Source organism: Cyphellophora europaea, assembly GCF_000365145.1.
Source record: "Cyphellophora europaea CBS 101466 unplaced genomic scaffold supercont1.3, whole genome shotgun sequence".
Taxonomy (NCBI): domain Eukaryota; kingdom Fungi; phylum Ascomycota; class Eurotiomycetes; order Chaetothyriales; family Cyphellophoraceae; genus Cyphellophora; species Cyphellophora europaea.
In genome coordinates this window covers 2,803,647-2,829,515 of record NW_008481809.1, presented here as the reverse complement: position 1 = coordinate 2,829,515, position 25,869 = coordinate 2,803,647, and the positions used below count along the sequence as shown (strand labels likewise).

Below are 25,869 nucleotides of genomic sequence, written 5' to 3'. Positions count from 1 at the left end.
AGTTCCGTGGCTGCTGACTGATGGACCGGTGGTGTGATGCTACACACTGGCGCTGTCGAAGATGCACGTGCTGCAAGGCAACAAACACGCCACTGTCCGCCCGTCAATCTCCTAGCGACCCGCCAGCGGCGTGCGGCCATCGGCTATGGCAGGCGTCCAACCCCGAAGCATCGGCTCAGGTAAGGCGGTTGACCGGTGCCAAGATTACCCTGCGGCAATGGAGCTTTTGCCTACCATGTCCCATTTCCCGCTCCCATCTCTGGTGCCCGCTCGCCTATCCCTGTGCTTGCTCCAGATCCCCCAGACCTCTACGGACTGATGGAAACCCTATACTCAAGACCCCGGGAAACCATGGCCACCAGTACCCGGCGGCTTCGAGTGACCATGGCTCAGCATCATTGCTGTCTGTTCAGCCCGTCGCATTGTCGCCTCCAGGCTCTAGCCAAGTACGCCATGCGTCCGCTCAAACTTGGCGCCAACGACTTTCCCTTCTCTTCTTTGCCCGTGAACCAATCACGCCTTGTCCGTCACCGTCTTGTTCATCACACGCCCCGCAAAGCTTCCACCCGCACCACCGCCACATGCCTCTAGCGCCTTATCCCGGGCCTTCAAGCCCCGGACCTGCACCGTCATCGACTCTCCTCGTAGCGAGTTGGGCGACCAGCATCGTCGCGGGGTGAGGAAAAGATGCGTGGAGTCGCATTGCTGCTGGGGTGTGTTCGCGCATGGGTTTGATGCGCGAGATGGATTATAAATGCTCCTGTGTCCATCGTTCGTGATGTCGCTTCGACTCGCGCTCACCTCAACCCTCTCCTCCTTCCCTTTCTGCTTCACCTTCCCAAACACTGAGCTGTTGCTCTACTCCCTCCACCATGGCGGTTCCCAACCAGACACCCGCCGACGTTGTTCCAACGCACCATGACAGCAAGCCCGAGGTCCTCCATGTGAGTGACGAACGCGCCTCTTCCGACGAGGAGAAGTTCGGCAAGTCCACGAACAAAGATCAAGAACGCAACCAGCTTCTGGCCAACCTTGGCGACCCAGATGAGGGTAAGAGCGAGGAAGAGAGAAGGAAGATCGACCGCAAGTTGATGTGGAAGGTTGACTTGTGGATTGTGCCCTGGCTATCTCTGCTGTACGCCCATGACATCGCCCAAATCTCACACCAGAAGCATTCGCTGACGACTGCCTAGCTACCTGCTCTCCTTCTTGGACCGCACCAACATCGGCAACGCCCGCCTAGCCGGCATGGAAGAAGATCTCAACATGAGCGAGTCCGGCAGCGACTATAACATGTCACTGACGATTTTCTTCATCTCCTACGCTGTGGCCGAGCCCATCACCAACACGCTTCTCAAGCGACTGACACCCCGCATCTTCTTTACGGGCATCATTCTGCTCTGGGGTCTAATCATGACTCTCATGGGTCTCGTCACCAATTACTCTGGCCTACTCGCTGCACGGTGGTTCCTCGGTATCGCTGAGGCTGGTCTCTTCCCCGGTACGTACTCAGCCCAGCTTCTCAAAGCTTCAAATCCCACTGACATATCACAGGAGTTACATACTACCTATCCTGCTGGTACAAAGCGTCAGAAATCGGCCTCCGCAGCGCCCTCTTCTTCTCTGCCGCAGCCCTCGCGGGCTCCTTCGGCGGTCTCCTCGCAGCCGCCATCGCCCTGATGGACGGTATCGGCGGCAGGCCCGGCTGGGCGTGGATTTTCATCATCGAAGGTATCGCCACCGTTTTTGTTGGCTTTTTCTGCTGGTGGATGGTTTTCGACTGGCCCGACACTGCGTCCTTCCTGACTCCCGAGGAGCGCATCCGTGTGCAGCGCCGCATCATCCTGGACCGTCAGGGCCATACGGCCGAGGACTTTGACAAGCGTCATATCTACCAGGCGCTCAAGGATTGGAAGACGTATCTGTACATGGTCATCTACATGGGTTGCTTGACCCCGCTGTACGCTTTCAGTTTGTTCTTGCCGACGATCGTGCGTGGTATGGGTTACGCTGGTACTCGGGCGCAGTTGCTGACTGTGCCTCCGTACGCATGTGCCGCGGTCATGACGGTGGCGATCGGCTTCTTTGCGGACAGGACTCGTTGGCGCGGGTATTGCAATATGGCGACGGTTACGGTTGGCGCAGTAGGCTTCGTTATGCTGTTGAGCACGCCGAACGTGCAGGTTCAGTATGCCGGTGTCTTTCTCGGAGCCGTCGGCATCTACCCCACCATCCCGGTAAGTGCTTTTCCTCTCTTCTGCTCCTCCAGCAGAACCCCCCTCAAGCTAATTAGCCCCGAAACTAACTATGGCCAAATAGAACACCCTCGCCTGGGTCAGCAACAACACCGAAGGCTCGCTCAAGCGCGCCGTCGTCCTCGGCATGGTCGTCGGCTGGGGCAACCTCAACGGCGTCGTCTCGTCCAACATCTACATCTCGAGCGAACGCCCCCGCTTCTACACGGGCCACGGCGTCGTGCTGTCGTACCAGGTCGCCTTCCTCTTGGGCGGCAGCGTGCTGATGCACGTGCTGCTGGCGCTGGAGAACCGCAGGCGCCGCAGCGGCCGGCGCGACAATATGCTCGAAGGGCTGACGCAGGAGGAGAAGTGGATAAGGGGCGATAAGAGGCCGGATTTCATGTATACGCTGTAAGCGGGCGTGTGCGGGAGAGGGATTGCCGGCACCGCTTTTTTCGGTTCTTTCTTCGAGCGGAAATGGCAGTGAGGTTTGAGGTAGAACCGTGGCTGGGTGCGGCTTTGTGTTACGGCAATGTGATCGGGCGGTCGCTGGTCGCAGGCGGCGGAGCCCCCCTAAGACCGTAGGATACATTGGCTAGCCAAGAATGATTTAAGAGACGAGATATGAGTATCTATTTGCATGGCAAAAGACGAACGTATTGCAGGCATCATGGTGGACGTGACTAATTCTCAGGTGCTTTGAAGGTAGGCTGGTGAACTGTTACGACAATATGACCAGGTTTCTCATGATGGTCAATCTGCCAGTGAAAGCCGTATGATCATCGAGAGGACTATATGGCTTCAGTAAGGCCTTGATTAAAATATCGCCAACACGAGAACTCGTCCCTCTAGACGAACAGAGAAAAGCAACGCCAGTTGAAGTCTCCAGCGAGGGACTGCCAGCGCCATGCTGCGGGGGCAATGCAACAACAATAACAACCAAAGATAAATGACCATCCTCTAATATTCCTTCACGCATGAAACGGGAGTTCAATCCCGCTTCGCAGGCTGCACGGACTCCCTCTCCTTCTCCTTGGTGCTGCTGGGCGTGCTCCCACCCTCCGGGCTGCCGCTCAGGATCCCCACGCCCTCGTTGGGAGCCGCGCCGGTGATGTGACCGACGCCACCGCTCCCGATGCCGAAGAGCCTGCTCTCCTGCTCCTCGTCCACGTCGTGCAGGTACTTGAAGTCCAAGCCCTTGATCTCGTCTTCTTCGCTGGCGCGGATGTGGCAGCCGGGGATTTTGTTGATGATGAATAGCAGAATGCAGCTGATAGTGAAGGACCAGACGGCACAAGTGGTCGCGGCGGCGAGCTGGTAGCCCATCTGCTTCCAGTTGTGATCCCACCAGCCGCCGTCGTAGGAATCGCCAGACACACCGTCCAGGGCCGGGACGAACTTGGCGGCGAAGAAGCCGGTGAGGATGTCGCCGACGAAGCCGCCGACGCCGTGGATGGCGAAGATGTCGAGACCCTCGTCGATGCTGAGCAGGTACTTGTATTTGTTGGTGAAGAAGCAGCACGAGGACGTCATCAGTCCCACGAGAGCGGCGGTGTACACGGGAACGAAGCCTGCGGCGGGAGTGATGCCCACGAGACCGGAGATGATGCCGCTGCAGAAGCCCCAAATGGAGAACTTGCCGCTGTACAAGTACTCCAGAAGAACCCAGCCGATGCCGCCGCCACAAGCAGCAAGGTTAGTATTGATGACGACGTACACGCTTCTCAGGGACAAGTTGGCGGTACTGGCACCTGTTCGCTGTCAGCATGTTGATCACGTTCACGGCAGATGGTACGAACCATTAAACGCAAACCATCCGAACCAGATGAAGACTGTCCCAAGGCCCATCAAAAACGGATTGTGAGGCTTGTAGTGAATACCGCGCTTGCGGTCTGCGATAGTGCTGTCCGCAATGCGCGGGCCTAACATCATGGACCAAGCGAGTGCAGAGAACCCGGAGGCAATATGCACAGGTCCCGAGCCGGCAAAGTCGTACACTCCTAATTGGTACAGCCAGCCGTTGGGGTTCCATTCAAAATAGGCGAGCACGTAGTAAACGAAGGTGGTCCAGCATAGCAGGAACAGCATGGAGGGCCACAAACGCCCACGCTCCAACATGGCTCCCGCCAAGATCATAGCGGTGGCTGTGACGAAAGTGAAACCAAAACATGCGTAAAGAAGATCGGGGATGTCGGTGTTCGCAAGTGAGGGCTGGGCAAGGACGTTATGAAGAGCGGCCAGCGACCCATTGCCGAGGAAGGGATTGGTTGCGTGAGACTGGTACAGCGAATATCCATAGATCCAGAACTGAATACCGCATGCGGATGCGCAGAAGAGACTCTGGAAGATCATGGTCAAAGCAGCCTTTCGCCGATGCATGCCAGCGTAATAAAAGCCGATGGCGGGAGCTGTGATTTGATCAGTCGGTTGTAAAGGAGCAATAGTAAGAAGACATACTGATTTGCCAGCACAGAATGGTACAGACCAAGATCCAGCATAGATCTCCTTTATCGTAAGGCGAGGTGAGATCCTGGGTGAGAGGATCGCCGCCTTGAGGGTCGATACTGTACTCGGGCCATTCTTCTGGGATCGGCAGCGCATCCGACATCTTGAACACCTCCTGTAGCAGATAAATTGCTGAAGAACGATGATGGAGCACGTAGTCGCAGCGAAATGGAAGGCTAGAAAGAAGTACAGCCCGGCCTTACATATCTGACTGAGAGGATCTGTTAAGATGTTCTAGGTTCCCAGAGTCAAGCGAGCCAAGTGATATGGACAACCTGAGGGCCGTAGACTAAGGACATTTGAGGAAACGGTACCCTTCGATAGTGTTTGGCTGGGAGATGGTCGGCGCTTGACCTTACCAGTCTTCGCAGGTTGACACTTCATCGATAGGGGCCAGCCTCCTGAAGCCCGACGAAGGAGTACTATGCTCCACCGAGGCCCCAGGGTGTGGGATCATTCCTTTGGATTGGCCATGGTAGCGATACCAGATGCCGCCACGCAACGTGGTTCGGATACAGGGTTGATAAGCGGACCAGCGCAGGTCCAATCTAGTGGAAGCGTCGATGATAGGAAACAAGGGCGAAGGCGTCCAAAGGACATGTCCCAGCAATGAAGGTAGCACCTGCTCGGAATCTCTAGAAGATGACACAAGACGTTGAGCAAATGAGAAACCCCAGAGACGCATTCATGGGGAACGTCCTTATCTAGGTGGACCTTGCCCAGAGCGCAGGGTTCCGCTGAAAGAGCGTGCCTATCACTTGGCTGTACTTGGCTACGCCGGGGAAGTCTTGGGCGGGGAGCATAGATATTGAAAAGTGGGCAGTGTAGTGCGCTATGAGACGCAAGCCGTGGAACCGCGGAAGGTCGCGCTGTGGAGGAGGACGAGCACCTTTAATCCAGCATCGCTGCCACTGAGACTTGGAAAGTCGAGTTGCTAACCTGGAGCACGAATTAAAGTGGTGGCGAATGAAGAATATGCAAGGAAGAGAGCAAGTACAAAGGCGACCTTATCAAGAGGGAGGGCTGAAAACAGCATATTGGCTACGATTACGGAGTACAAGCTGAGAAGCCGAGTGTCGAGCGCTTTGTCGATCGAGACACCGCGGTGGATGGCGGAGGGCTTGGCATATGATTGGCAAGGCTGCGTTGGAGCCTTGTTGCCTCGGCTCCCTCACCACATGCACGCATCTGTAGACCCTTTACTCTAACACAAGCTGGCACGGCGTTGTCCAGATGGGAGTTGTGCCGCAGCAACATGGAGTACATCAGCTCCATCCAGTCCGAGGTTGACACTCTGAAGCCCTCCCTCTTCGAACTCCTCGCCGAACAGCAGCTTGCTGCACTCATTCCACCCTCCATCCGATACCTGCTAGCCATCACGACCCATCGCTATCCTCGTTATCTGCTGCGTATCCTGAACAACTACGACGAAGTCTATGCCGTCTTGAGCCTTGTGGTCGAGAAATATTACCTCAGAACATTCGGCGGATCTTTCACAGAGAACTTTTACGCCCTTAAGCGCGAGAAAGTCCTTGCCGTCAATGGCGGCGAAATCAAACGCACCCAGTTGGCTGTGCCAGCAGAGGTTCGCGAGCGGCTCAAGCTCTCTACAGTGGATGTCTGGAAGAATCTTGCCATCCTCGTCGGGATCCCATACTTGAAGCGTAAGCTAGATGAGAGCTACGACGTTCACATCGCCCCGTCTGCCTCGCTCTTGGGCCCACGATACCTCGACCGCGATGCTCTGCCTCCAAATCCCACGATTAAGCAGCGTCTCATGCACTACTACAAATACTTCCTCCGGCATGTCTATCCCTCAGTCAACGCTGCGTACTATTTCTCGATTCTTGCCTTTTCGCTTGCCTACCTCTTCGATGGTACGAAATACTCGTCCCCATTTCTCTGGCTTGCATCTACTCGCATGCGCCGCATGAACGATGCCGACTATCAGGCCATTGACGCCGCGTCCGAGGCAGCGCAGAAAGCTGTCACCGCAGCAGGCCGTCCTGGGCAGGGTCTGGCAGGAATGTTGCACCCTCGGACGCTCTACCCTCGCTTCCTATCCTCGCTACGCCTACTATTACCAACATCAATCTTTGCTCTAAAGTTCCTCGAATGGTGGCATCAATCCGATTTCTCTCGGCAACTTTCGCGAAAAGCTGCAGAAGGTCTCGAGCTCCCGCCACCTGTAGTTTCGGGTATGGATCTCGCAAGACAGCCTTACCAAGATGAAAAGCAGCGCGCTGCAACGGCCAACACATCAGCGAAGCGTGACCCACCTATAAGCAGCACATCGCTTCTACCTATCTTGACGGTCCCGCCTCCAGCATCGAGTGAGCTTTGCCCAATCTGCTTGCATCCTATCTCCAATGCAGCGGCATGTCAGACTGGCTATGTGTTTGATTACAAGTGTATCTTCCAGTGGATCGAGGGCAACCACGAGCGCCAGGAGGCGTTCATGAAGGGCCAGCGCAGTAATGAGTGGGATGACGAGAACGATCAACAAGAGAACGCGGAGAAAGGTAATGGCAATGGGAAAAGTCGGGAAGGGAAATGGGAGAGCGGGAAAGGGAGATGTGCGATTACGGGGCGCAGAGTCCTTGGTGGGACAGGAGGGCTACGAAGGGTTCTCGTGTGAATCGTCATTCACTTGAAGAGCCACGTCCACATCGAGACGGTGCCACCTCAGCTATGCGACCAGCTACAGGGACTCATTGAGAGTAAAGCTGCCAATTCGAGGCACTGACAACAATTCGCGGTCTCTTTTCCCGGCGCTCCGACCTCGCCCGCAAACGAAGGAACCTCATCTTAGCACAGAAGTGTGCCTTTGCGACATAGCAGCTAGCAACTCAGGCTCCCTATTGAGCTGGCGGACGTCACCTGTCGTGTCTCGTTAAGCGGGGAGACCGAGGTTTTGACACTACCGCAATCGTCTCCAACCATGGCGGTTGGTAGGAATCGGAACACTTCTGACACGTCCTGCGATGGCAAGTAACACTCTAGGTGCAATTCATTTCGATCAGTCTCATCTATCGAGGTCTTTGCAACAAGCAGTCGAGAGAGCAACTGACGGCAGACTCTTGGCCACAATCCGGCTAAACGCATATCACCCCTCACTACCCCAGGATTTAGACCTGACTACGCTATGCGCCATCCTCTCCGCAAACGGCCAAATTACTGCGGTATGATCTTCAGAACTGCCGGACAGATTCCCCATATCATGCCACTCAACTGTGCCTTTGGTCAGACGCATCCCACCGGGGAATGTCGATCATCGCGGGGAAGTTAGCGAAGAACTAGCAGTATGGCTCCCGGTGGGAGTCCATCATTCGGTAGGTATTCAAATTATACATGAGGTCTTGCTCTTCAGTCGATGTGCTTCATCGTAAGTCACAGACTCGTCACGATGGCGCGCCTCTATTCAGCTGCTACCTTCCTCGCCGCGGTCGCGGCATCGCCAACTTCGAGAGGTCGCTCTACCGGCACCGCAACGGTCGACCTTTCGAAAGATCATGGACCAGCTGCTGCACTGGGATCTGGCTTCATCTACGGCTTCCCTGACAATGGTACCTCCGTCTCAAACCAGGTGCCATCCCACTTTCTGACCGACATCTCATTTCGCACTTCTCGCGCCGGCGGTGCTCAGATCGACGCCAAAGGATGGTCAGCTGGTGGCCTTGAGGGCTACCAAGCGCGCTTCGATTCCGGGCTTTCAAACTACCGCACCACGCGACACTACGGCGGCGATTTCATTCTGCTCCCCCATGACATCTGGGGTGCTGACGGTGGACAGGGCGAGGAAAGCCACTACCCCGGCGATGACGGCAACTGGACGTCAATGGAGACCTTCCTTACACAGCTCACCTCCGACATGAAAGCGAACGACATGATCGAGGGAGTGGCCGTCGACCTCTGGAACGAGCCCGACATCGACATCTTCTGGAACCGCACCTGGGACCAATATCTCGAATACTGGCACCGCTCCTACGCCCTGTTCCGCGACCTCCTCCCCGAAGTCCTCATCAGCGGCCCCGCCATGGCCCACTCCCCCAACCTCACCGACCCAAACTGGCGATCCTGGCTCGCCACCGCCGAACACCACAATGCCATCCCCGACATCTACGCCTGGCATCAAATCGGCGACTGGGAGCGCGAGCCCGACACCACCATCCCGGTCTTCCACACCATGCGCCAGCAGCACCATCTCCCCCACCGCCCCATCGACATCAACGAATACGCCTGGCCGACCGAGCAGAACCCAGCCTCCTCAGCCTGGTACCTCGCGCAGCTGGAGCGGCACGACCTCCGCGGCCTGCGCGCCAACTGGGGCTCCGGGCCCGCCCTGCACGACTTCCTCGGCGGCCTGCTCGCCAACACCAGTGCAGGCAAATACTACCCCAACGGCGAGTGGCAGCTGTACAAATACTACGCGGGGATGCGCGGACGGCGCGCGTCGACCGCTGCGTCCGAGGATCTGCTCTTCGACGTCTTCGCCACCGTCGCAGACACCGACACCACCGGCGACGGCACCGCCGCCGCCGCCGCCGCAGTAGAGAAGCGCTCAGCCTCGCACATCACGATCCTCGCGGGCGCCCGCGCCGTACAGGCAGCAGCGACAGCGTACGACATCGCCATCTCAGGTCTAAACCCGAACGTCACGGCCGTGGAAGTGCGGACCTGGCGCTTCGACTGGGCTGGGCCGGAGGGCGAGGTCGGCAGGCCGAGGGATCTGGGCGTGCAGGAATACGTGGTTGGAGATGGGGAAGTGAGGTTGGTGTATGACCCGCCCGATAACGCGACGGCGTATGCGTATGAGTTTTTTGTTGGAAGTTGAGGAAGATGGGTGTTGGTGAGTGAGCCTTTTGGGGGGGGGGGAGCGGGCCGGGAAGGAGGGCGTGATGCGCTCTCGATTAGATCATGTGTGGGCAGATGGGTAGATATACAACGCATATGTGGACCTGTTACACACAAAACCAGTTCCGGCACCAGTACTGTGATGCATGAGCCACCCCATACCCAACCTTTGATATGTACCAATGGGCATATACGGCATCTGGCTCTTCGACGACAGCAGTCTCATTCCTCTTCGAACGTACGAAAACAAAGTCCAGAAAAGAGAAGCGGATCTGGTCTGAAGCGCATTCTGCGCGTATCATTAACTATGTGTATGTACAACTTTGTGGCCAATTCCTCGTACCACTGCGCGTGGCGTCTCTATCACCCGCAAACAAAAGGGTTTCCGCCGCTGCGCGACGCTTCGCCCTGGGTATCGATAGATTAATTCTGTACAGAAAAGTCATGTTTCTCGTGGTGATAGAGCTGTTCAAGCTCTCTGCTGAGTCGGTAGGCGGGCGGTCGGGGAAGGGGGGTCGGTCCCATGAGCGACGCCCGGGTGCTGCAAACCGACAGTTGTCGTCGAAAGGCGCAATCGCACGTCTTGCTGCGTGTTTCAGCCTCAATAGTCCTAATCTCTCTGCTCTTATACGTCCCTCTCGCGAAGCAGTCTGTCTGCTTCCTCATATCCTACGGCGATCAATAGTGGCGCTTCCCATGAAGCCCGTGGAAATCAGTAGTAGATCTTCTCCTCATAGATCGGTGGACGTTCATCGCTCGCATGATTCCACACGATCTTGCCCTTCTCATTCAGGTAGGCACCTTCGTCCGTCATGGGTGTCACTTTGTTGGTATGGACGCACTCCTGCGCCGACACGCCTAGCTCATCTCTCGGGATCCAGAGGAGCGGCACCGAGTCCGTGACAGCTGGGTGTTGATAGGCGTCACGCTCCTGTTCCGGTGTATAGTGGATGTCGGCAAAATCATGAGGGACAAGCTTGCGCATGGCATCGTAGTTGCAGTGGATGTCCGGGCGCAGCCATTTCTTCCAGAGGGACGCTTTGCCGTGGCCGGGATTGGTGGCACCGTTGACGGACTTCTCATTGGTAGCCTCGCTGTCGCGACCCTTGCCATCTACGTCATTGATGCTGTGTCCAAGGCCATTATGGCCGTAGGCGCCGTCATGCATAGCCATACCATCGTGATTCGCAAGCAATGCGGCCTCTTCAGCTTCGAGAGATCGAGGCAGGTAGTACAGCAGTGGCTGAATGGCACTGTTGAGCGAGACGTGGTACAATATCATGACAACCAGAAGAATGATTGACAACACCAAAGCTGGAGCCGCGAATTGGATGGCGGTAAGTCCAATAAGACAGATGACTGCCAGGTAGCAACCAACAAGCGTGTGGTTTAAAGCCTTCGCGTAGGTCAAACCTTTGGTGTCAACGTCTGACGTCTGGACGAAGAGCAGGTTGTATCGGTAGGCGATGTAGAAGATACACAGGCCGATTGTAGCGAAGCCCATGATCAGTGGTGCAATAGGCGAGTATGTGATCGCAATCACCGTCAGAAGTTCCTGGTATGGGTAGACAGTGCCCCAACCCATGCCCGCGAGATTGTACCAGCGGTTGTACATCTTGCGAGGGGTGCTGTCTAGGAGTCTGCCCAGCAGGTAGAACAGGACAAGACCCGAAAGCTGCACCAAAGTACCTGACGCTAGAGCCAAGCCTTGTAAGATGATGTAGGAAACGTAAAAATTTGATGCCTTGGGAATACTGGTGGCCAGAAGATTGGGAATGCTTCCAGGGTTTTTGAGAAGCGTGGGAACAGCGGAGCTGGCGGCAGATGACATGGTGGTGATCAGAAAGACCTGAACGACTTGGAACCAGAAGAAGGATTCGTGGCATCGTAGCTCAACAGCTGGCGTAGTCGGCTTGCCCGCCAGCTTGCCCATCAAGCGGAAGAATACAGGGACGAGCGAAACGAGGATGGCAAGCATGACCGATGGCAGCAAGCTCGTGACAACGCCAAGAATAACCTCGGGAACTGTATCTGCATTAGCGGTGTGTCGACGCATCGGTAGAAAGGACTTACTCGAGTTAATGAAGCTGAGGAAAGGCGCGATTCTGATCAAGTTGTCGATCTGTGAGATAGCACCAACCACGGCAACGGGAAACGACCAGAAGATAATCAAAGCCGTAGCAGCCGCAATGGAAACGACATTTCGGATCGTAGCGGTCTTCCAGGTCATGCCCAGGTTGCTCCAAATAACCTCGTCAGGGGTCATTCCAATCTGTCGAGGAGCCATGTGCAGGGCCTGGTGGTGGGTGACCATCTGATAAGCAGCCTGGGCCTGAGTTTGGTTGTGGAACTCAATAAAGACCGCGTTCCTTGGGTCGGCCTCACCAGAGCGATAAACGTTCTGGCCCTTCTCGATGAGAGGGTTGAGGCGAGCGATCTCTTCACGAGCCCAGTTGATGGTGTCGACTTTCTTGCCAATGATAGGCTTCAGCCGATGTGTCGGGCGGTCCTTGGGTCGGACCCACCGAGCAGCGACAGAGCCAGATTCGCCACTGATGTCTTGCGCATCAGGAGCCGTAGGGGCTTGCTGAGCGCCTCCCTTCTTTGCAGCCTTCAGTCGGGCTTTGGTGGCAAGCTTGACGAGCTTGGTTTCGGCACCCTCCAGCTTCGTGGCCGCCTTTTGACGATCTTTGACCATGTCCTCCAGCTCCTTGGTTTCAGACGCGATCCAGACATTCTTCAACTCCTGACCGAACATACGGCGGATCTTGTGTTCGTCGGCATATTCACGAGGCACAGCCTGGAACAGGACGGTGCGAGAGGAGATTCGATTGGCATAGAGGGGCGAGAGAAGATATGCCTGACGGAGACTGATGTAGAAGATGTATTCGCGGGTGACCATGAAGAAAATGAAGGCCATATAAATCCACGTGATACCGACATGAGCCAGGTAGCGAAGCTTCGGCACTTGGCCTTCGACGGAAATGTTGCTGAAATTGAGGACGTTGAGCTGCTGCTGGCCTCCGCCTCCAGTGGCATTGACAGGAAACAGAACGGGCCATGTGAGCAAGCAGCCGACGAAAACAATGACGATCGAAATCTTGATATAACGTAGGAGGAAGTATCCATCGAGAGAGTTGTGCTTGAGGACGAATTCGTCAGGGATCTACATAAGAGGTTAGGATGCATACTGTTGGCGATAAGCAGATCCTCACCTTCTGCATGAACGGTATCCAGCCGAACAGCGTATTCGGAGGGGTAGGCGATCGCTCCTGCTCGCGCAAGGAACCGATGTAGGTACGTGGAGCGTATCGGCGGGGGAACATGCGGCGGAGAAGCAAGAAGGCGATCATCCAGGCAACGAAAATCACAAATGCCGGCACCAGAGTCGAGACGAGACCAGAGAGTGATGGCGACTCCTCGGTAGCGGCACCAACGTTCTCGTCATCGTTGGCATTGATAGCCTGAGCCGGGTTAGCACGAGGACGAGGACAGAAACACAGACACGGGGATTTCACGACGTACCTGGCGCTTCGAGTGATGCAGGACATTGAGAGCCGACATGACTGCGGTGGGTGCGCGTGTATTGCACGATTGCAGTCAATGAGGCTCTGCAGGACAACAACGCTGCAGGAAAGGAAGAGAGATAAACAAGGCAACCAAATCGTGGGTCGGACGTCGATGAAATAAAAAAGACCGGGATCGTGCTGGAGGGATCGCGGCCAACGCGTTGGCCGACGTCAATCGAAACTCGGGTATCCAGAGCAATTCGGGCGATCACGCCAAATCGGGCCGCTATTGGCGGCGGTGGGGTGCGTATCTCTTAACCAGCTCACGTTGCAAGGAATGACGCCAGTGATGCAATCGGCTGCTCTCGCCTACAGCTTTCGGGGGTGGTCGAACCTCGCGTAAATCCTGATCTGCCCACAGCGCCAGAAGCCCGGCGCAGTCAACCGAGAGACAGTGTGTCAGGAAATTCACTCGGGAGACGTTGGAAGTGGTAAATGCAGAATTATAGGAGCTTCGACGCTCGTTGCCAGTCACACGAAATTGCAACCGTGGTGCTGCGTCCCGCCAGCGGCGTTGACCCGCTGCCGCGCCAGCACCCGCTGTCACTTTGCAGCTGAACCACCCCTGATCAGCTGTAATTCAGATCCGCCGATGCGCATGTGAAAGGGCACATTGGTCTGTGCTCCATGTCAAAATTTGCCTACCTAGCACACCGTACTGTATGGATAGTAGCAGAAATGCTTGCAGACGTGGCGAGTCTAGAAGCTCTCTAATTTCCTGTCACCAGTGCTTCCCTGTTGATGTGGCTGCAGTACCCCCACAGCAAAATCATCGCAGCCCGTTCCACTACACACTATCTGTCCCGTGCTTGGTACCCACATCATTGTCCTACACTTCGCTGCAGCCTCCCCTCGCTTCACAATACCTTGAACCTGTCCTTCAGCTGCTCGTTGTCGGAAAGCCGCAGATACCGGCTCTGGTCCTACCAGACGTTGAACGGTTGACGTAGCACCTTGCCGACGAGGATGATGCGATAGGCTTCGCCCAGCTAAAGACATCGAGCAGGACTGGGACTGCAAATCGCACGACTCACCCGCAGCCTGTGCGCATAGGCATACTGTTCCGATCGAGACAAGTAAATGTCTGATTGTCATGGAATCATCTTGTCGGAGAATATTACCCGTGAGCATCGCTGGAACGCGTACCCATGACGATGGCCAAGCGGTGAATCCAAACACAACGAGAACGACTAGTTGACTCGATTGCTCAAAGCAGTCGCGTGACCGCATCAACGCACATTGTTCCGATCGATTATGGAATATCAACGTCGAAATAAACATTTGTGTAGAGCGAGTTGCGCCATGTTCCGTTAACATGATACCACCAGTCCCCCAACATGCCAAGACTAAAGCCCCATGCCGACAAAGGCATCTATCTCGCAGCTGACCGTGACTCTCTTCTCTGGCTACCTTTTTAAGGGGCTGACGGTGTTGCTATTAGGGTAGTCTCGCAAGCGGCAGTGTAGAGCGCACACCATTTTCGAGAGCGATCCGGCCAGTATGACCCGTTTCGACCGGAAGTGCGCGCGTTCTCCCGCGTATAAATAGCCTACGAATTGACGTGTACATAGGAGGCTCTGTCACTGTCAAAGTGGGGGCCGAACCGATGCCGCCCCAATGGACAGTGGTTGCCTTGCGCACCTTGCCACTTCCTTTGCGATATCCGTAATCAAAGTGGTCTTCTATAGTACGATTGGCCTTTCGACGCAAAGGGGAAGAAGAGCGCGGAAACGAGACTGCGGATGCTTGTCACGATGTGAAGGCAACTGCACTGCGCGCCTGTATTGAATGCCCCCACAAATCCCCACGGAGTTCACAGACAAGGTTTCGTGGAGGACGTACCTTTTCTTGGGCGTGTTCTTTTGATCTCCGCTGTATCAAATACCCGATGGAGTCGATCCGATACAAACGGTCAGGATGATTTACTGCTAGCGCGGCAGAAGTGGTGAGCATTTGTCCGCAGCCGCTATGCTAGCTCGTTGTGTAGTCGGGTGCGCAAGTTGCACCCAAATGCCTCAGAGTACAAGCAAGTAGCATGAATGTCTCAGGCTGTGCAAAGACTTCGGCTTGATTGAACGGACGTGCGCCGACCGTCGAAGGGGCTACCATCATATATTTTAGGGGCCGGAAGACTCCCACTGTACGCCCTGGATATGAGCTAGTCGACTGCTCGGGACCATCGATTCCCTGGGGAGACTTTATCCCTGATGGTGGAAGGAAATTGCTCCGACTCGGTAGAAATTCTCGCTTGGCCCTTGGCCTTGATTCATAAGTAGTAGGAAGTATGATGCTGGCAATAAGCGGTTACGGGACTCGGGAGAGCCAGCGGATTCGTAACGCGCACGAAAGATGACGGACAAGACGGGTACTTGTACCAGTGCGGTCGTTTCGAGTCATGCCCACCCGCTTGGCGTGGCGGCTGAAACCCAGCTTACCTCCACCTTCGATGACATGCTAGACTCCTGCGAGCCGTTTCTCGCCACCTAGTAGGCAGCGTACTTTGGCTGATGCATGGTCGAACAAGTGTGAGGGGGGGTCACAGAGAGCAAAGTCGGATCAGCACATAACAAGTAATGAAATGGCTCATGCCACAAAGGGGGTATTATTTGCTGCCTGCAGCATAGAGTTCCTATCCAGCCGATACTGCTGAGCACCACCATGGCGCCTAAAATATGCTCCTCCCGCTCAAATGAATGCCCACCTGCTGTGTGGACAGCTTCCAGTGTACAATATGCTTCGCTCGTAAAGACTGTAGTCATACAATGCGGAAGAGTCATGACAGTCGCCCGCTTCCGCAATTGCCGCCTGAGTTATGACTGTAGCGACATGCATTGGGGCCGGCGTATTCCTGCTGACATCGGACGCGAGCATAGTTATGCCTGCACCTCTGTTTCCGGTCGAGATCAGCGGCGCAGATTGTCGGAGCATGTTCGTTGTGATCGGAACCGCTCTCCTCCCCCGAAGTCTTGAGTGAGTCGATGCCAACGTTGGAGTGACGGCTGAGTGCTTGCAGGCATAGGCAAGATTATCATGGCGACGGTCCACGGACTCTGCGATGGTGTGAAGCTGAGTTCGCGAGTCGACAGCCTTACCGAGAGGCATGTCCGCTCGAATAGCCAGAGTCACGCCAATGGCGACTGCCGGAGGACTTGTCTGAAGAATCATTCTTCTTCGACCTTGATGAATGATCTGGGCAAGCGTAGCCCACAAGTACCGTCTTCTCTGTCGTTGCATGCCCCCGTTGCCCGTAGCGTTGACACGGGTCAACCGAATGACGGTAGTATAGACACCGGCACACCGAATACCGTTCCACGATCTGAATGCACATAATGACCGCCGTGTTGCAGGTCTGATGAATAATGCTGTCGAGGGTCGTCAACTAGGTTGCTTCAGAGTTGGGTAACTTAATGGTGGGATGTTGTGGTAGAGTCGTAGGGCTGAAAGGGCAGCGCTTGCTCAGGCAATATATACGGCGTGCGGCACTAACGATGAGACCCTGAGCAGGCAACATTGACCTCACGAAGAAGAGCTTGCACCGAAAAGGGATTGCAGCCTTGGTAGTTGGACCAATCAGACTGGACACGAGCTCCAAGAGGCCGGCGTGCACTGCCAATGCTGCGGCCAGATGAGTGAATCCCCTGCTCACCTGTGCGTTGCGGAATTCCGAAGAGTGATGGAGAGATTCATGGACTGACAAGGGAAGACTCTGAGCAAGGCAGGCTTTCGGGTGCTGGTCTGATAGGATACGAGTTTCAAAAAGTGCAGTCCAATGGAATGGTCTTGAGGAGTATTTGGACCGTACAGCAACTGGCCTGATGGTGGCAGAGCCCAAAGGCACTGGTGACAGGGTCCTGAAATGAGTGGGAGAGGTTTAGCGTTCCTGGCTGATGGGTCGAAAACGTGGCAGCGTTGATCCGGAAAAAGGTACATCACCATACCGTTACGACTTATGCAGTTGACCGGCCCGCTTCAGCCTCAGGTCTTCTTGCTCCACAGGATCTCGCCAGTCCGATTTGAGTTCCTGGCACGGCCAAGGTGACCAGGATGATGACGACTCTGCATTCGCCGTCAGATGGTCGTTTCCCACCGGAACGTGACCCGGGACCGTGGGTTGGACTGGGGGTTCGACGGTGTGACCAATGCACAGCGGCATATACAGATCTCGGAAGATAGCTCTGGCCGGATTACCGTTGTGATCGCACTTTGCCACAGCATCCGCAGCCCAATAGTCGGCATCCGGGAGCATCCGTGAGAATAATCAGACCTCATCCCGAGAAGACACGGTGTGCCAGATGACAAGCAGACCAGGGATCACACGATCCGCACTTGCGACGGCCTCGGACTAGACCTCTAGTGGTGGAACTAGATCTTGGTGAGCAGTATCAAATGGTCGCTCTGACACATGACTGGCAGCTTGGCCACGGGAAGGAACGATGTAGACCGTAAACTCGCAGAGCTCTGAAGCTAGACCGAGGCTCTAATCTCACCCCCGGATTCGCATTGATCGGCCTAAAAATTGACGCATAGCACTTTGGCGACCTAAATGGCTGGGTCGTAATATCAACACCAGGCCTGGTGGAAGCTAGCGGGACTCGGTATGGGTCCTATGAGGTTGTTCGCTTTCAGCTCGTCCAAACCAGGTAAGGCGGCAGCAGGTAAGGCTGACACCGAGTCGCGTTCTCGAAAACTCCAGAAGTTCAAAACAGCCTGGAGCGAAAGCACTTGCCTTTCTGATTCCATCGACGTACGCGCTCGCATTTCTCACCTTTCTAGACGGCCATTCAGTCGATCACCGGTTGCACTCTTCGCAAGCTACCATGGTTGACATTTCCACGGATCCATGGGGGCCAAGATCCGAGGTGATGATCAAGCCACACTCACCAGCCACATGAGGCTGGTGCCGTGCCCGAGGGTGGGATCAACCCTTTGCCATACTCGGTCGATATCAGCCCCCACGTCAGTGCGCGTTTCAGTCCATGTTAGGCGACCGGTTTCTCGCTCAGCAAAGCGGGTTGTATAGTACATAGGCGAGCCTAATTTTGGCCACCCTGAGTCATGACCGCTTCAACGGGGGTGAAAAAGCCAGTCTTCCTGAGGGTCGGGAACTGCAAAGTTCGGTATCATAGTTGCTAGGTCGGAAGCCCCAGCCGCCTGATCCAGCACCTGGGCCTGGTTGCCGTTCTCCAAGCCGTCGGCGCCAGCAGTCGCGAGTCTCGGGAAGTTGAAGAGGTCGAAAACGTCGAGATACTCCAGTTCGTTGGGTTGCGGAGTATTGGCACGAGTTGGGTGGTACGACTTGATCGAGTTGTGTGGCTGTCGCGAAATCAGGAAATCTAGATCGTAGGCGCATCTGAGGTAAAGAGGTGTTAGCTCAAGTGCAGTGACAATGCTAAACCGGTCAGGTGAATGACTATGCGGTCTCACGGCTCATCCAACTAGAACTGAGCTAGACCGAGCTGCATTGCTGCGACATAGCAGCATAGCAGTAAAGCAGCATGCCGGCATTGCTTGCACATGGCCGGCACTCCTAGTGTGGTGCAAATTGGGGTACAAACAACAGGGTCAACGGTACACTAACCTTCTCATGTCGGCCAAGATTCGCACTGTGGACGGCGTAGTCCGCTCTCCGGTCAAACGGACAGCACTTCGTGAATGCTGATATTCGCTCAACACACGGTTCAATATCTCGCTATACCGCCGCGCAACGTCCCAATTGGCGCCCATCTCGGACAGAATCGATACGAAAAAACCAATATCTGGATCGACGTCGTGATCTATGGTTGAGCCGTGCACCAGTGTAACTCGCGCACACACCCACACGCAAAAGGCGACTGGCGGACCGAGCTTATCTGTCAGGCCACTGATCTGGACAAAGTGGACGAGCTGACGCAGACTCTCCACAGCCGAAAGACAGCGTTGCATAGCGCTGTATGACGATGAGAAAATCGGAGATGTTTGACTTGGGTATGCAGCCGAAGAGTTCAGTCGGATGACAGTTAAGCAGTACGCTGCATGAACCGTGATCCAGCCACAGTGAGCGTGCTTGGCAGGTACGTTACTTTTCATCAAGCGAATGATATTGGCAAAGTCGTCCGGAAGGCTGAAGTGCCAGGCATGCAATTCACTATCGAGTGCCCGGTACGTACCCTGCCATTGCTCGACATCCGTCAAAGACCCAATATCGATCGGTCGTTTTAGGAATTTGTGAATAGAGGAAAGAATTCCTAGGATCTCGATAAAATACGAGAAGTGACCGTGAGCGTCGCTAACATTGGCCGCGTATTTAGGACGTTGTGTTGGCTTGAAGGGACGAGTCTCGACTGGTTTATTGGCGGAGAACAAATCGTCTCGACATGGCAAGCGTCGATCGATCTCTTTGTCGTCCAAAGCAAAGTCAAATGCAGTTGCAACAGTGGTATATCTGTCGAGAAGATACACTGCCCAAAACAGTCGTCGACGTTCTTCGTCCTCGATCCATGTCTTTGCTTCGGGCAAGACAGCAGCACGTAGAGTGGAGATGGAGGGAAACATGGACGCAGTAAGTGTCGATGTCGCTTCCACTGCTAGTCCTAGCTGTATCACGCTGCGCGAAATAAGAGAGATCAGATTCCACCCCGGGGGGCCATTTGTGTCACCCGTAACATCTAGGGCTAGAATAGTCAAGGCCTGGAGCGACCGCACGCTGGAGTTTTCGAGGCCAAACAGCTGCACTCGTTGCTTGGACACAGCATGGTACTGCTGACGACTTTCCGGTGTCAGCCGTGGGTCTCTTGAGAATCTCAGGGTCACTGCAACCATGGCGTGGAGCAGGACACGGTCTGCTTCGTCGAGCGGTGCGGCGCCGAAAAGCCGATCAAGCGTCGTCTTTCGTTCCAACAATGGCAGCCAGGCATTGATGTGCTTGAAGAACAGGTCCACCAAGGCATAAAGTAGATCGTAGGGCGGCAAGTATGCGGCCTGCTCCTGATAGCCAGAGGCGGAGTGTGGTGAAGTCAGCGGATATGATTGGGCTGATGGTGTATACTGGTTCTGGGACTGGATGTTTTGAGGCTCAGGAGGAGCCGCAGAAAAATGAAAGGAGTTCTGGCGAGACAAGGGTCTGAGCTTGTGATCATTGGGGTCGCGAGGCTCAGACGCCGTAGGAAGGAACGGGTAGGGATCCTGGCGGGAGGGCGGTCTAAGATTAGGGTCGAGTGTGTGTTGCTGAAGTGTTGCATCATAAGATGGGTGACCTGGCCTGGTGTTGAGAGCTCCATTGGTATTGCAAGCATCTGCTAAATGAGCTGCAAGTTGCCGCGTCTGTTCCTGTAATTGACGCTCGAGACTGTCCAGCCGTGATTCGAGTTCACGCCCATAGCCAGCGCGTAGGCCCGGTTTCTTTCGCTCTTTGTATTCGCATAGATGGTCATTGCGAGCACACCATCCGCACGCTGGCTGAACGCGATCACATTTCACCTTCCGTTGTTTGCATGCCTCGCAGCTGATTACAATGTCAGCCATGACACTAGGTCTGTAAGGAAGGATATGCTATCCAGCCTGGCCCATTTTTCTTGGGCCTGGGCCGGAATGGATTTGGAACATACGTGACATTGTTCATAAGTCTCTTTCTTTTGCGAGACCCATGTTCACCATCGCTGTCCGACTCGGTCCCGCTTCGAGAACGCGAATCCACCAGCAGGGCTGAGTTATTGGGCTTGATGGCCGCCATGGATGGCGGAGCGTTAGATGGTCGACGTGGTCGGGGGAGAGTCTGGCGAACGGCTCATCGTAGGCCGAAGGCAGGACAGTCAATGGAGAGCTTGGCAGACTGCTCTGACGCTGGCACGCTGCTCTTCAGGTGCAGTCTTCGCTGATTCTCCCTTGACCTCTCACAAACCCTGAAAAGCTCGGCGAGATGACGATGCGCTCCCGAATCTGAAGACGTGCTGAATGTCTCAATCGACCTGGTGCAGTGAACGTATGGTGGTAGGCCGCTGTTGTCCGGCTACGATTGTTGCTACCCATGGTTAAACCAGCAACATTGAGCTGTGACAGGGAAGGTGCCCCCACTGCGCACTGGGGAGACCCACCTAAAAGGCACTGCAAGTCCCACTCTACTTCTCCGCAACTCGGGCTGCACTCTCCCATGCCGACACGAGCGTTGCGGCAACGTTGAGAGACGGGAAGCAATATGCGTAAATACTACCGGCTCCCTCAATCCGCACCAGGGTGTCTACCACTTCCTCTCGATCACGCCAGTAGCTACGATCAACTCCTATCGGTTACGCACTCATCATGGCCGGTGTGAAAGCATTCCCCACCATCAAGACCGTCCGCACCTTCGTGATCGAGGGTGTGGGCTCGGGCGGGGACTACCACAATGTCAAGGGCGGACACTGGCTGATCGACAACAAGATCGCAACGCCCATGTCGAAATGGGAGAACTACCGCAAATCGAGAACCCTCTTCGGCATCAACGTCCTGGGTTCCTTCTGTGTCGAATTGGAGGCCACTGATGGAACAAAGGGTTTTGCAACTGGCTTCGGCGGACCACCAGCCTGTTGGTTGGTTCAGCAACATTTCGAACGCTTTCTCACCGGCAGAGACCCGCGAGACACCAACGACCTCTTCGAGCAAATGTACCGAGCTTCTATGTTCTATGGCCGAAAGGGTCTTCCCGTGGCTGTAATTTCCGTTATTGACCTGGCAATCTGGGACCTGTTGGGCAAGATCAGGAACGAGCCAGTTTATAAGCTGATTGGTGGCGCAACCAAGGATCGCATAAACTTCTACTGCACAGGTCCCGAGCCCGCAGCGGCGAAAGAGATGGGATTCATGGCCGGCAAAGTACCACTGCCTTACAGCCCCGAGGAGCCGGATAGCCTGCGAATGAATGTCGAGTTTCTCAAGAATCATAGACAGAGCGTCGGGTACGACTTCCCATTACGTGTCGACTGCTGGATGTCGCTGAACGTGTCATATGTGATTGAGCTGGTATCGGAATGCAAGCGCCAGGACGTACGGATCGACTGGTGGGAAGAGGTCTTGACTCCCGATGACAGTGCTGGCTTCGCTCAACTGAAGCGGGCGCACCCCGACACCAAATTCACCACGGGCGAACACGAGTTCTCACGCTACGGGTTCCGCGACCTCTTGCTTGACCGCAACATTGACATTATCCAACCGGATGTCATGTGGCTCGGTGGCTTAACAGAATTACTCAAAGTTGCCGCCATGGCCGCGGCATTCGACATTCCCGTCATCCCTCATGCGTCAGGCTCCTACTCGTATCACTTTGTTGCCAGCCAGCATAATTCGCCTTTCCAGGAATACCTCGCAAACTCGCCCGACGGCAAGAGTGTGCAGCCTGTGTTTGGTGATCTGTTCATCGACGAGCCAATCCCAACCAAGGGCTACTTGGATATTACACAACTCGACAAACCAGGCTTCGGCCTGACTCTCAATCCCAACGCAAGATTGGTAGATGCCACCGGCCTCCTAGGTATGAAGCCTCAAAAGAGCTTAACCGTGCCCGTGGAGGAGCCATCGGAGACCAACGGATCTTCGCCACATAACACTGGTTAGATGTCGTCGTTGAGAGTTGAGCTTGTGTGGAGATAGAGCGTAGATGTGCATTCAGCGTATAGGATATAGAAAGGTTATCTGTCACAAATTGCCATCTTCTCAACCTCTTCGTATTCAGTGCTTCTTACGTGAGTCGCGTCGCCTCTCGCGAGCACCCACCTGAATATCCACATCGACCGTTCAAACCTGGGAGACTCCCAGACCAATGTTGAGAATACGCTTCGCCGCGATCATGTAAGCTTGGACGTATTTTGCAGTCATCGGCTGCTGCGTGTGGTTTTGGGGAGCAGCAAGTAATTGCCACCGTCCATCGGTAAACGGATTCCAGGCGTTTCGTCATAACATTTTCCTGGTTGCAAGTATCTTTCCTCTCGTCTTGAGCAAGAACAAAGACCACTTTTTGCTCATCTCAGCACTGTCAGAGATGGCGTGATGAGCTGCCTCTCTCGAGTCTGGAGGCGACTCAAGGCCAGCCATGTCGAAGTCAGTCTGATGCCGGGACCCGCTGAGTGGCGCCGCCTTTCATCGTCTCTTCCGTTCGCATGGCGCACCGGTTCGGCTGTAATATATCGAGCCATTGCCCCAGAGACTCTGCTTCTCAGCTCTTCTTGCCCTGCTGACCCATCCCATCCGGCTGCACAAGCACGTACAAGCCCCTCTCCGGCCTGAAACTCATCACCACGGTCTCCTTCTCCTTCGCACTCGCCACTCCATTCCAACTCTTCTCCGTCTTCACCACATGCAAAAGCCAATCCTCGCCCTCGACCAATCTCAGCCTCACACCATGCTTCGTCGCCGTCCTCTTCAACATACTCCAACTCATCAGGTTCACGCCCTTGGTAGGAAAGAACTGCACGCCATTCAACGTGACCCTATTCCGCCATCCCTGCTGCTGAGACCCCGACCCCGCCCCCGCCCCCTCCTTCCCCAGCACCCGTGCCTGCGTGTCTAACGTCACGCTCCCAATCCCCACCACATGGCTCAGCGTCCCACTCGCGCTCACAAACCCACTCTGCTGCTGCCCCCACGGCAGCTCCGTATAGCTATGCATCAGCTCCCGATTCGTGCACATGTGCGACGTGGCCCCCGTGTCCAAAATCCACTTGCGATTATCCATCTCCCGCTTCCTCGCCAGATCCTCCTCCGTGGCCGCCACGTCGCGGGGCGCGGGAAATTCCAGACCCTTGTCGCGCGGGCCCGGGTCGTGCGCCTTGGCGTACTCGTAGCGCAAGGTCCAGCCGGCGGCGTCTTTCGTGAGCTTCAGGCGCGGGTGTAGTGAGATCTTGGCGATGGCGATGGAGGAGAGGCCGACGAGCGCGAAGGGCCAGAATTTGAGGGGCCGGGGCCGGTGGGAGAGGGATGGCGGGAGTGACGATGGGTGCGTGCGACTGTCGCCACGGGAGCCGGGGAATCGAGACATTGCGTCGGAAGGCGGCCAGCTAGTTGCCTTGTCCCTGGCTTGTTGGCGTTCGCCCTCCGCCTCGGTCTGGCGTGCGAAGAGCAGCTGGACTCCTGATCAAGATTGGGCCTGATGCGTGGTGCTCCAGACCTTAGCGGTGGGTGCTGTAGTATAGAGTGATTCGACGTGTTGCTTGGTGTCCGGAAGTGCCCGGCAATTGTCTTGCAATGGTCGTTTGATGAACATGCAGTTCCTACTAGACCGAAAGGAGCTCCCCAGCCTTTCTTTAATAAAGGCCCGTCGCGTTTCGCCAGCTATGCATGCCCACCCACCGTCTGCGGGTAGACTCTTGCAAGGATTTTACCTCGACTGACTCTAACTCTGTACTTGGGTCCAACGTCAATGTATTTCTCCATGCAATAAAGACAGCAGTGGAAATGAGAAGGCTTTCATTCGCCTCGCGTCAAAGAGTCGAATTCTTGGCATTATGTGTTAGCCGGAGCGGGATTCTTCCTTATTCTGACTAGTCAGGTACGCAGAAACGACAGACATTTGGACGCCTTGATGGCAAAGATGCGTACTCAGCAGGAGGTCAGACACGGACCAGCGGCTTCCGAGTTCCAAGAAACACACGCCGCCATACATACCATAGGGGCTGCCGCCGCCCGCCAATGCTGCTATGGTGGGCAATAGATCTTTGCAGTGGCTACATTCGGTGGATTCGGTTGAGTGTTCGCCGAAGGTGGGGACGACGGTTGCAGCCGCCAAACTGAGCCAGGGGCGAGAGGATGAACCTGCAAAAGGCTCATTATCCGCGAGTGGGATGCAGTACGGCCTAGGCATCATATCGTGAATCACTACGAAAGATTTGCCAGCAGAAAAGCATTTTGCGTACGTGGTTGTGCGGAATAAAGCATGCCTCTGCCACCCCTCCTTCAAGGTCAAGTGTGTGCTGTGACTGGTGGCCTCACCGGCATTGGACGTGCTATAGCGATCTCATTTCTGTCACACGGTGCCAAAGTAGCGATCAATTATCTTGAATCTTACCAAGCTGGCGAGGATGAGCTGCTCCAGACGCTACGAACAGAGGCATTCGATGCCATCAAGGCCAGAAACCCGGCAACTTCGCCGGCATCGTTGGAGGACGTTCCTCTGCTGACAGTTCCTGGAGATATCTCCCAGCCAGGGACGGGGCAAGAATTTGTGAAAAGGACGGTGGAAGCATTTGGACGTCTCGACACCTTTGTATCAAACGCCGGCATTTGCAAATTCGAGGATTTTCTGGAGATTGACCCGACATCATGGCAAAGGCATCTTGACATCAACCTCTCAGGAGCCTTTTACGCTGTGCAGGCGGCGGCGCAGCAAATGGTGGCACAGAGTCCGTCAGGAGGCTCGATCATCGGCATCTCATCCATCTCGGCATTGGTTGGCGGTGCTGGCCAGTGTCATTACACGCCAACGAAAGCCGGCGTGCTGAGTCTGATGCAATCAACCGCGACTGCTCTGGGCAAACACAAGATCCGGTGCAATGCGCTGCTTCCAGGCACTATTCGAACACAATTGAATGACGAGGATCTCAAAGATGGGAGTGATAAGAAAGCCTACATGGAGAAAAGAATCCCACTGGGGCTGGGCAATCCTGAAGACATGGCTGGGCCAGCAGTGTGGTTGGCACAGCCTGAACTGAGTGGATATGTCACAGGAGCACAGATTCTTGTGGACGGAGGAGCGTTTGTAA

The 25,869-nt window shown here is 55.3% G+C and overlaps 9 protein-coding genes across 9 annotated transcripts; 5 read left to right on the top strand and 4 right to left on the bottom strand.

The window, feature by feature from the left end:
• Positions 1 to 872: 872 nt before the first annotated feature.
• HMPREF1541_03989 (uncharacterized protein) lies at positions 873 to 2,652 on the top strand (the record flags this gene model as incomplete). The annotated part of the gene is made up of 4 exons (XM_008718337.1): positions 873 to 1,135; positions 1,194 to 1,501; positions 1,555 to 2,237; positions 2,320 to 2,652. The coding sequence occupies 4 exons, from the start codon at positions 873 to 875 to the stop codon at positions 2,650 to 2,652; spliced, it is 1,587 nt and encodes a 528-aa protein (XP_008716559.1).
• Positions 2,653 to 3,227: 575 nt separating this feature from the next.
• HMPREF1541_03988 (uncharacterized protein) lies at positions 3,228 to 4,845 on the bottom strand (the record flags this gene model as incomplete). The annotated part of the gene is made up of 3 exons (XM_008718336.1): positions 3,228 to 3,988; positions 4,037 to 4,645; positions 4,695 to 4,845. The coding sequence occupies 3 exons, from the start codon at positions 4,843 to 4,845 to the stop codon at positions 3,228 to 3,230; spliced, it is 1,521 nt and encodes a 506-aa protein (XP_008716558.1).
• Positions 4,846 to 5,997: 1,152 nt separating this feature from the next.
• HMPREF1541_03987 (uncharacterized protein) lies at positions 5,998 to 7,380 on the top strand (the record flags this gene model as incomplete). The annotated part of the gene is made up of 1 exon (XM_008718335.1): positions 5,998 to 7,380. The coding sequence occupies one exon, from the start codon at positions 5,998 to 6,000 to the stop codon at positions 7,378 to 7,380; it is 1,383 nt and encodes a 460-aa protein (XP_008716557.1).
• Positions 7,381 to 8,148: 768 nt separating this feature from the next.
• HMPREF1541_03986 (uncharacterized protein) lies at positions 8,149 to 9,576 on the top strand (the record flags this gene model as incomplete). The annotated part of the gene is made up of 1 exon (XM_008718334.1): positions 8,149 to 9,576. One exon carries the CDS (start codon positions 8,149 to 8,151, stop codon positions 9,574 to 9,576), a length of 1,428 nt encoding a protein of 475 aa, XP_008716556.1.
• A 732-nt stretch (positions 9,577 to 10,308) lies between these two features.
• HMPREF1541_03985 (uncharacterized protein) lies at positions 10,309 to 13,160 on the bottom strand (the record flags this gene model as incomplete). Its single annotated transcript, XM_008718333.1, has 4 exons — positions 10,309 to 11,621; positions 11,670 to 12,762; positions 12,812 to 13,060; positions 13,122 to 13,160. The coding sequence occupies 4 exons, from the start codon at positions 13,158 to 13,160 to the stop codon at positions 10,309 to 10,311; spliced, it is 2,694 nt and encodes an 897-aa protein (XP_008716555.1).
• Positions 13,161 to 18,229: 5,069 nt separating this feature from the next.
• Positions 18,230 to 20,665, bottom strand: HMPREF1541_03984 (uncharacterized protein; the record flags this gene model as incomplete). The annotated part of the gene is made up of 2 exons (XM_008718332.1): positions 18,230 to 18,515; positions 18,744 to 20,665. 2 exons carry the CDS (start codon positions 20,663 to 20,665, stop codon positions 18,230 to 18,232), a joined length of 2,208 nt encoding a protein of 735 aa, XP_008716554.1.
• A 774-nt stretch (positions 20,666 to 21,439) lies between these two features.
• HMPREF1541_03983 (uncharacterized protein) lies at positions 21,440 to 22,729 on the top strand (the record flags this gene model as incomplete). The annotated part of the gene is made up of 1 exon (XM_008718331.1): positions 21,440 to 22,729. The coding sequence occupies one exon, from the start codon at positions 21,440 to 21,442 to the stop codon at positions 22,727 to 22,729; it is 1,290 nt and encodes a 429-aa protein (XP_008716553.1).
• A 598-nt stretch (positions 22,730 to 23,327) lies between these two features.
• Positions 23,328 to 24,149, bottom strand: HMPREF1541_03982 (uncharacterized protein; the record flags this gene model as incomplete). Its single annotated transcript, XM_008718330.1, has 1 exon — positions 23,328 to 24,149. The coding sequence occupies one exon, from the start codon at positions 24,147 to 24,149 to the stop codon at positions 23,328 to 23,330; it is 822 nt and encodes a 273-aa protein (XP_008716552.1).
• Positions 24,150 to 25,043: 894 nt separating this feature from the next.
• On the top strand, positions 25,044 to 25,869 carry HMPREF1541_03981 (uncharacterized protein; the record flags this gene model as incomplete). Its single annotated transcript, XM_008718329.1, has 2 exons — positions 25,044 to 25,795; positions 25,842 to 25,869. The coding sequence occupies 2 exons, from the start codon at positions 25,044 to 25,046 to the stop codon at positions 25,867 to 25,869; spliced, it is 780 nt and encodes a 259-aa protein (XP_008716551.1).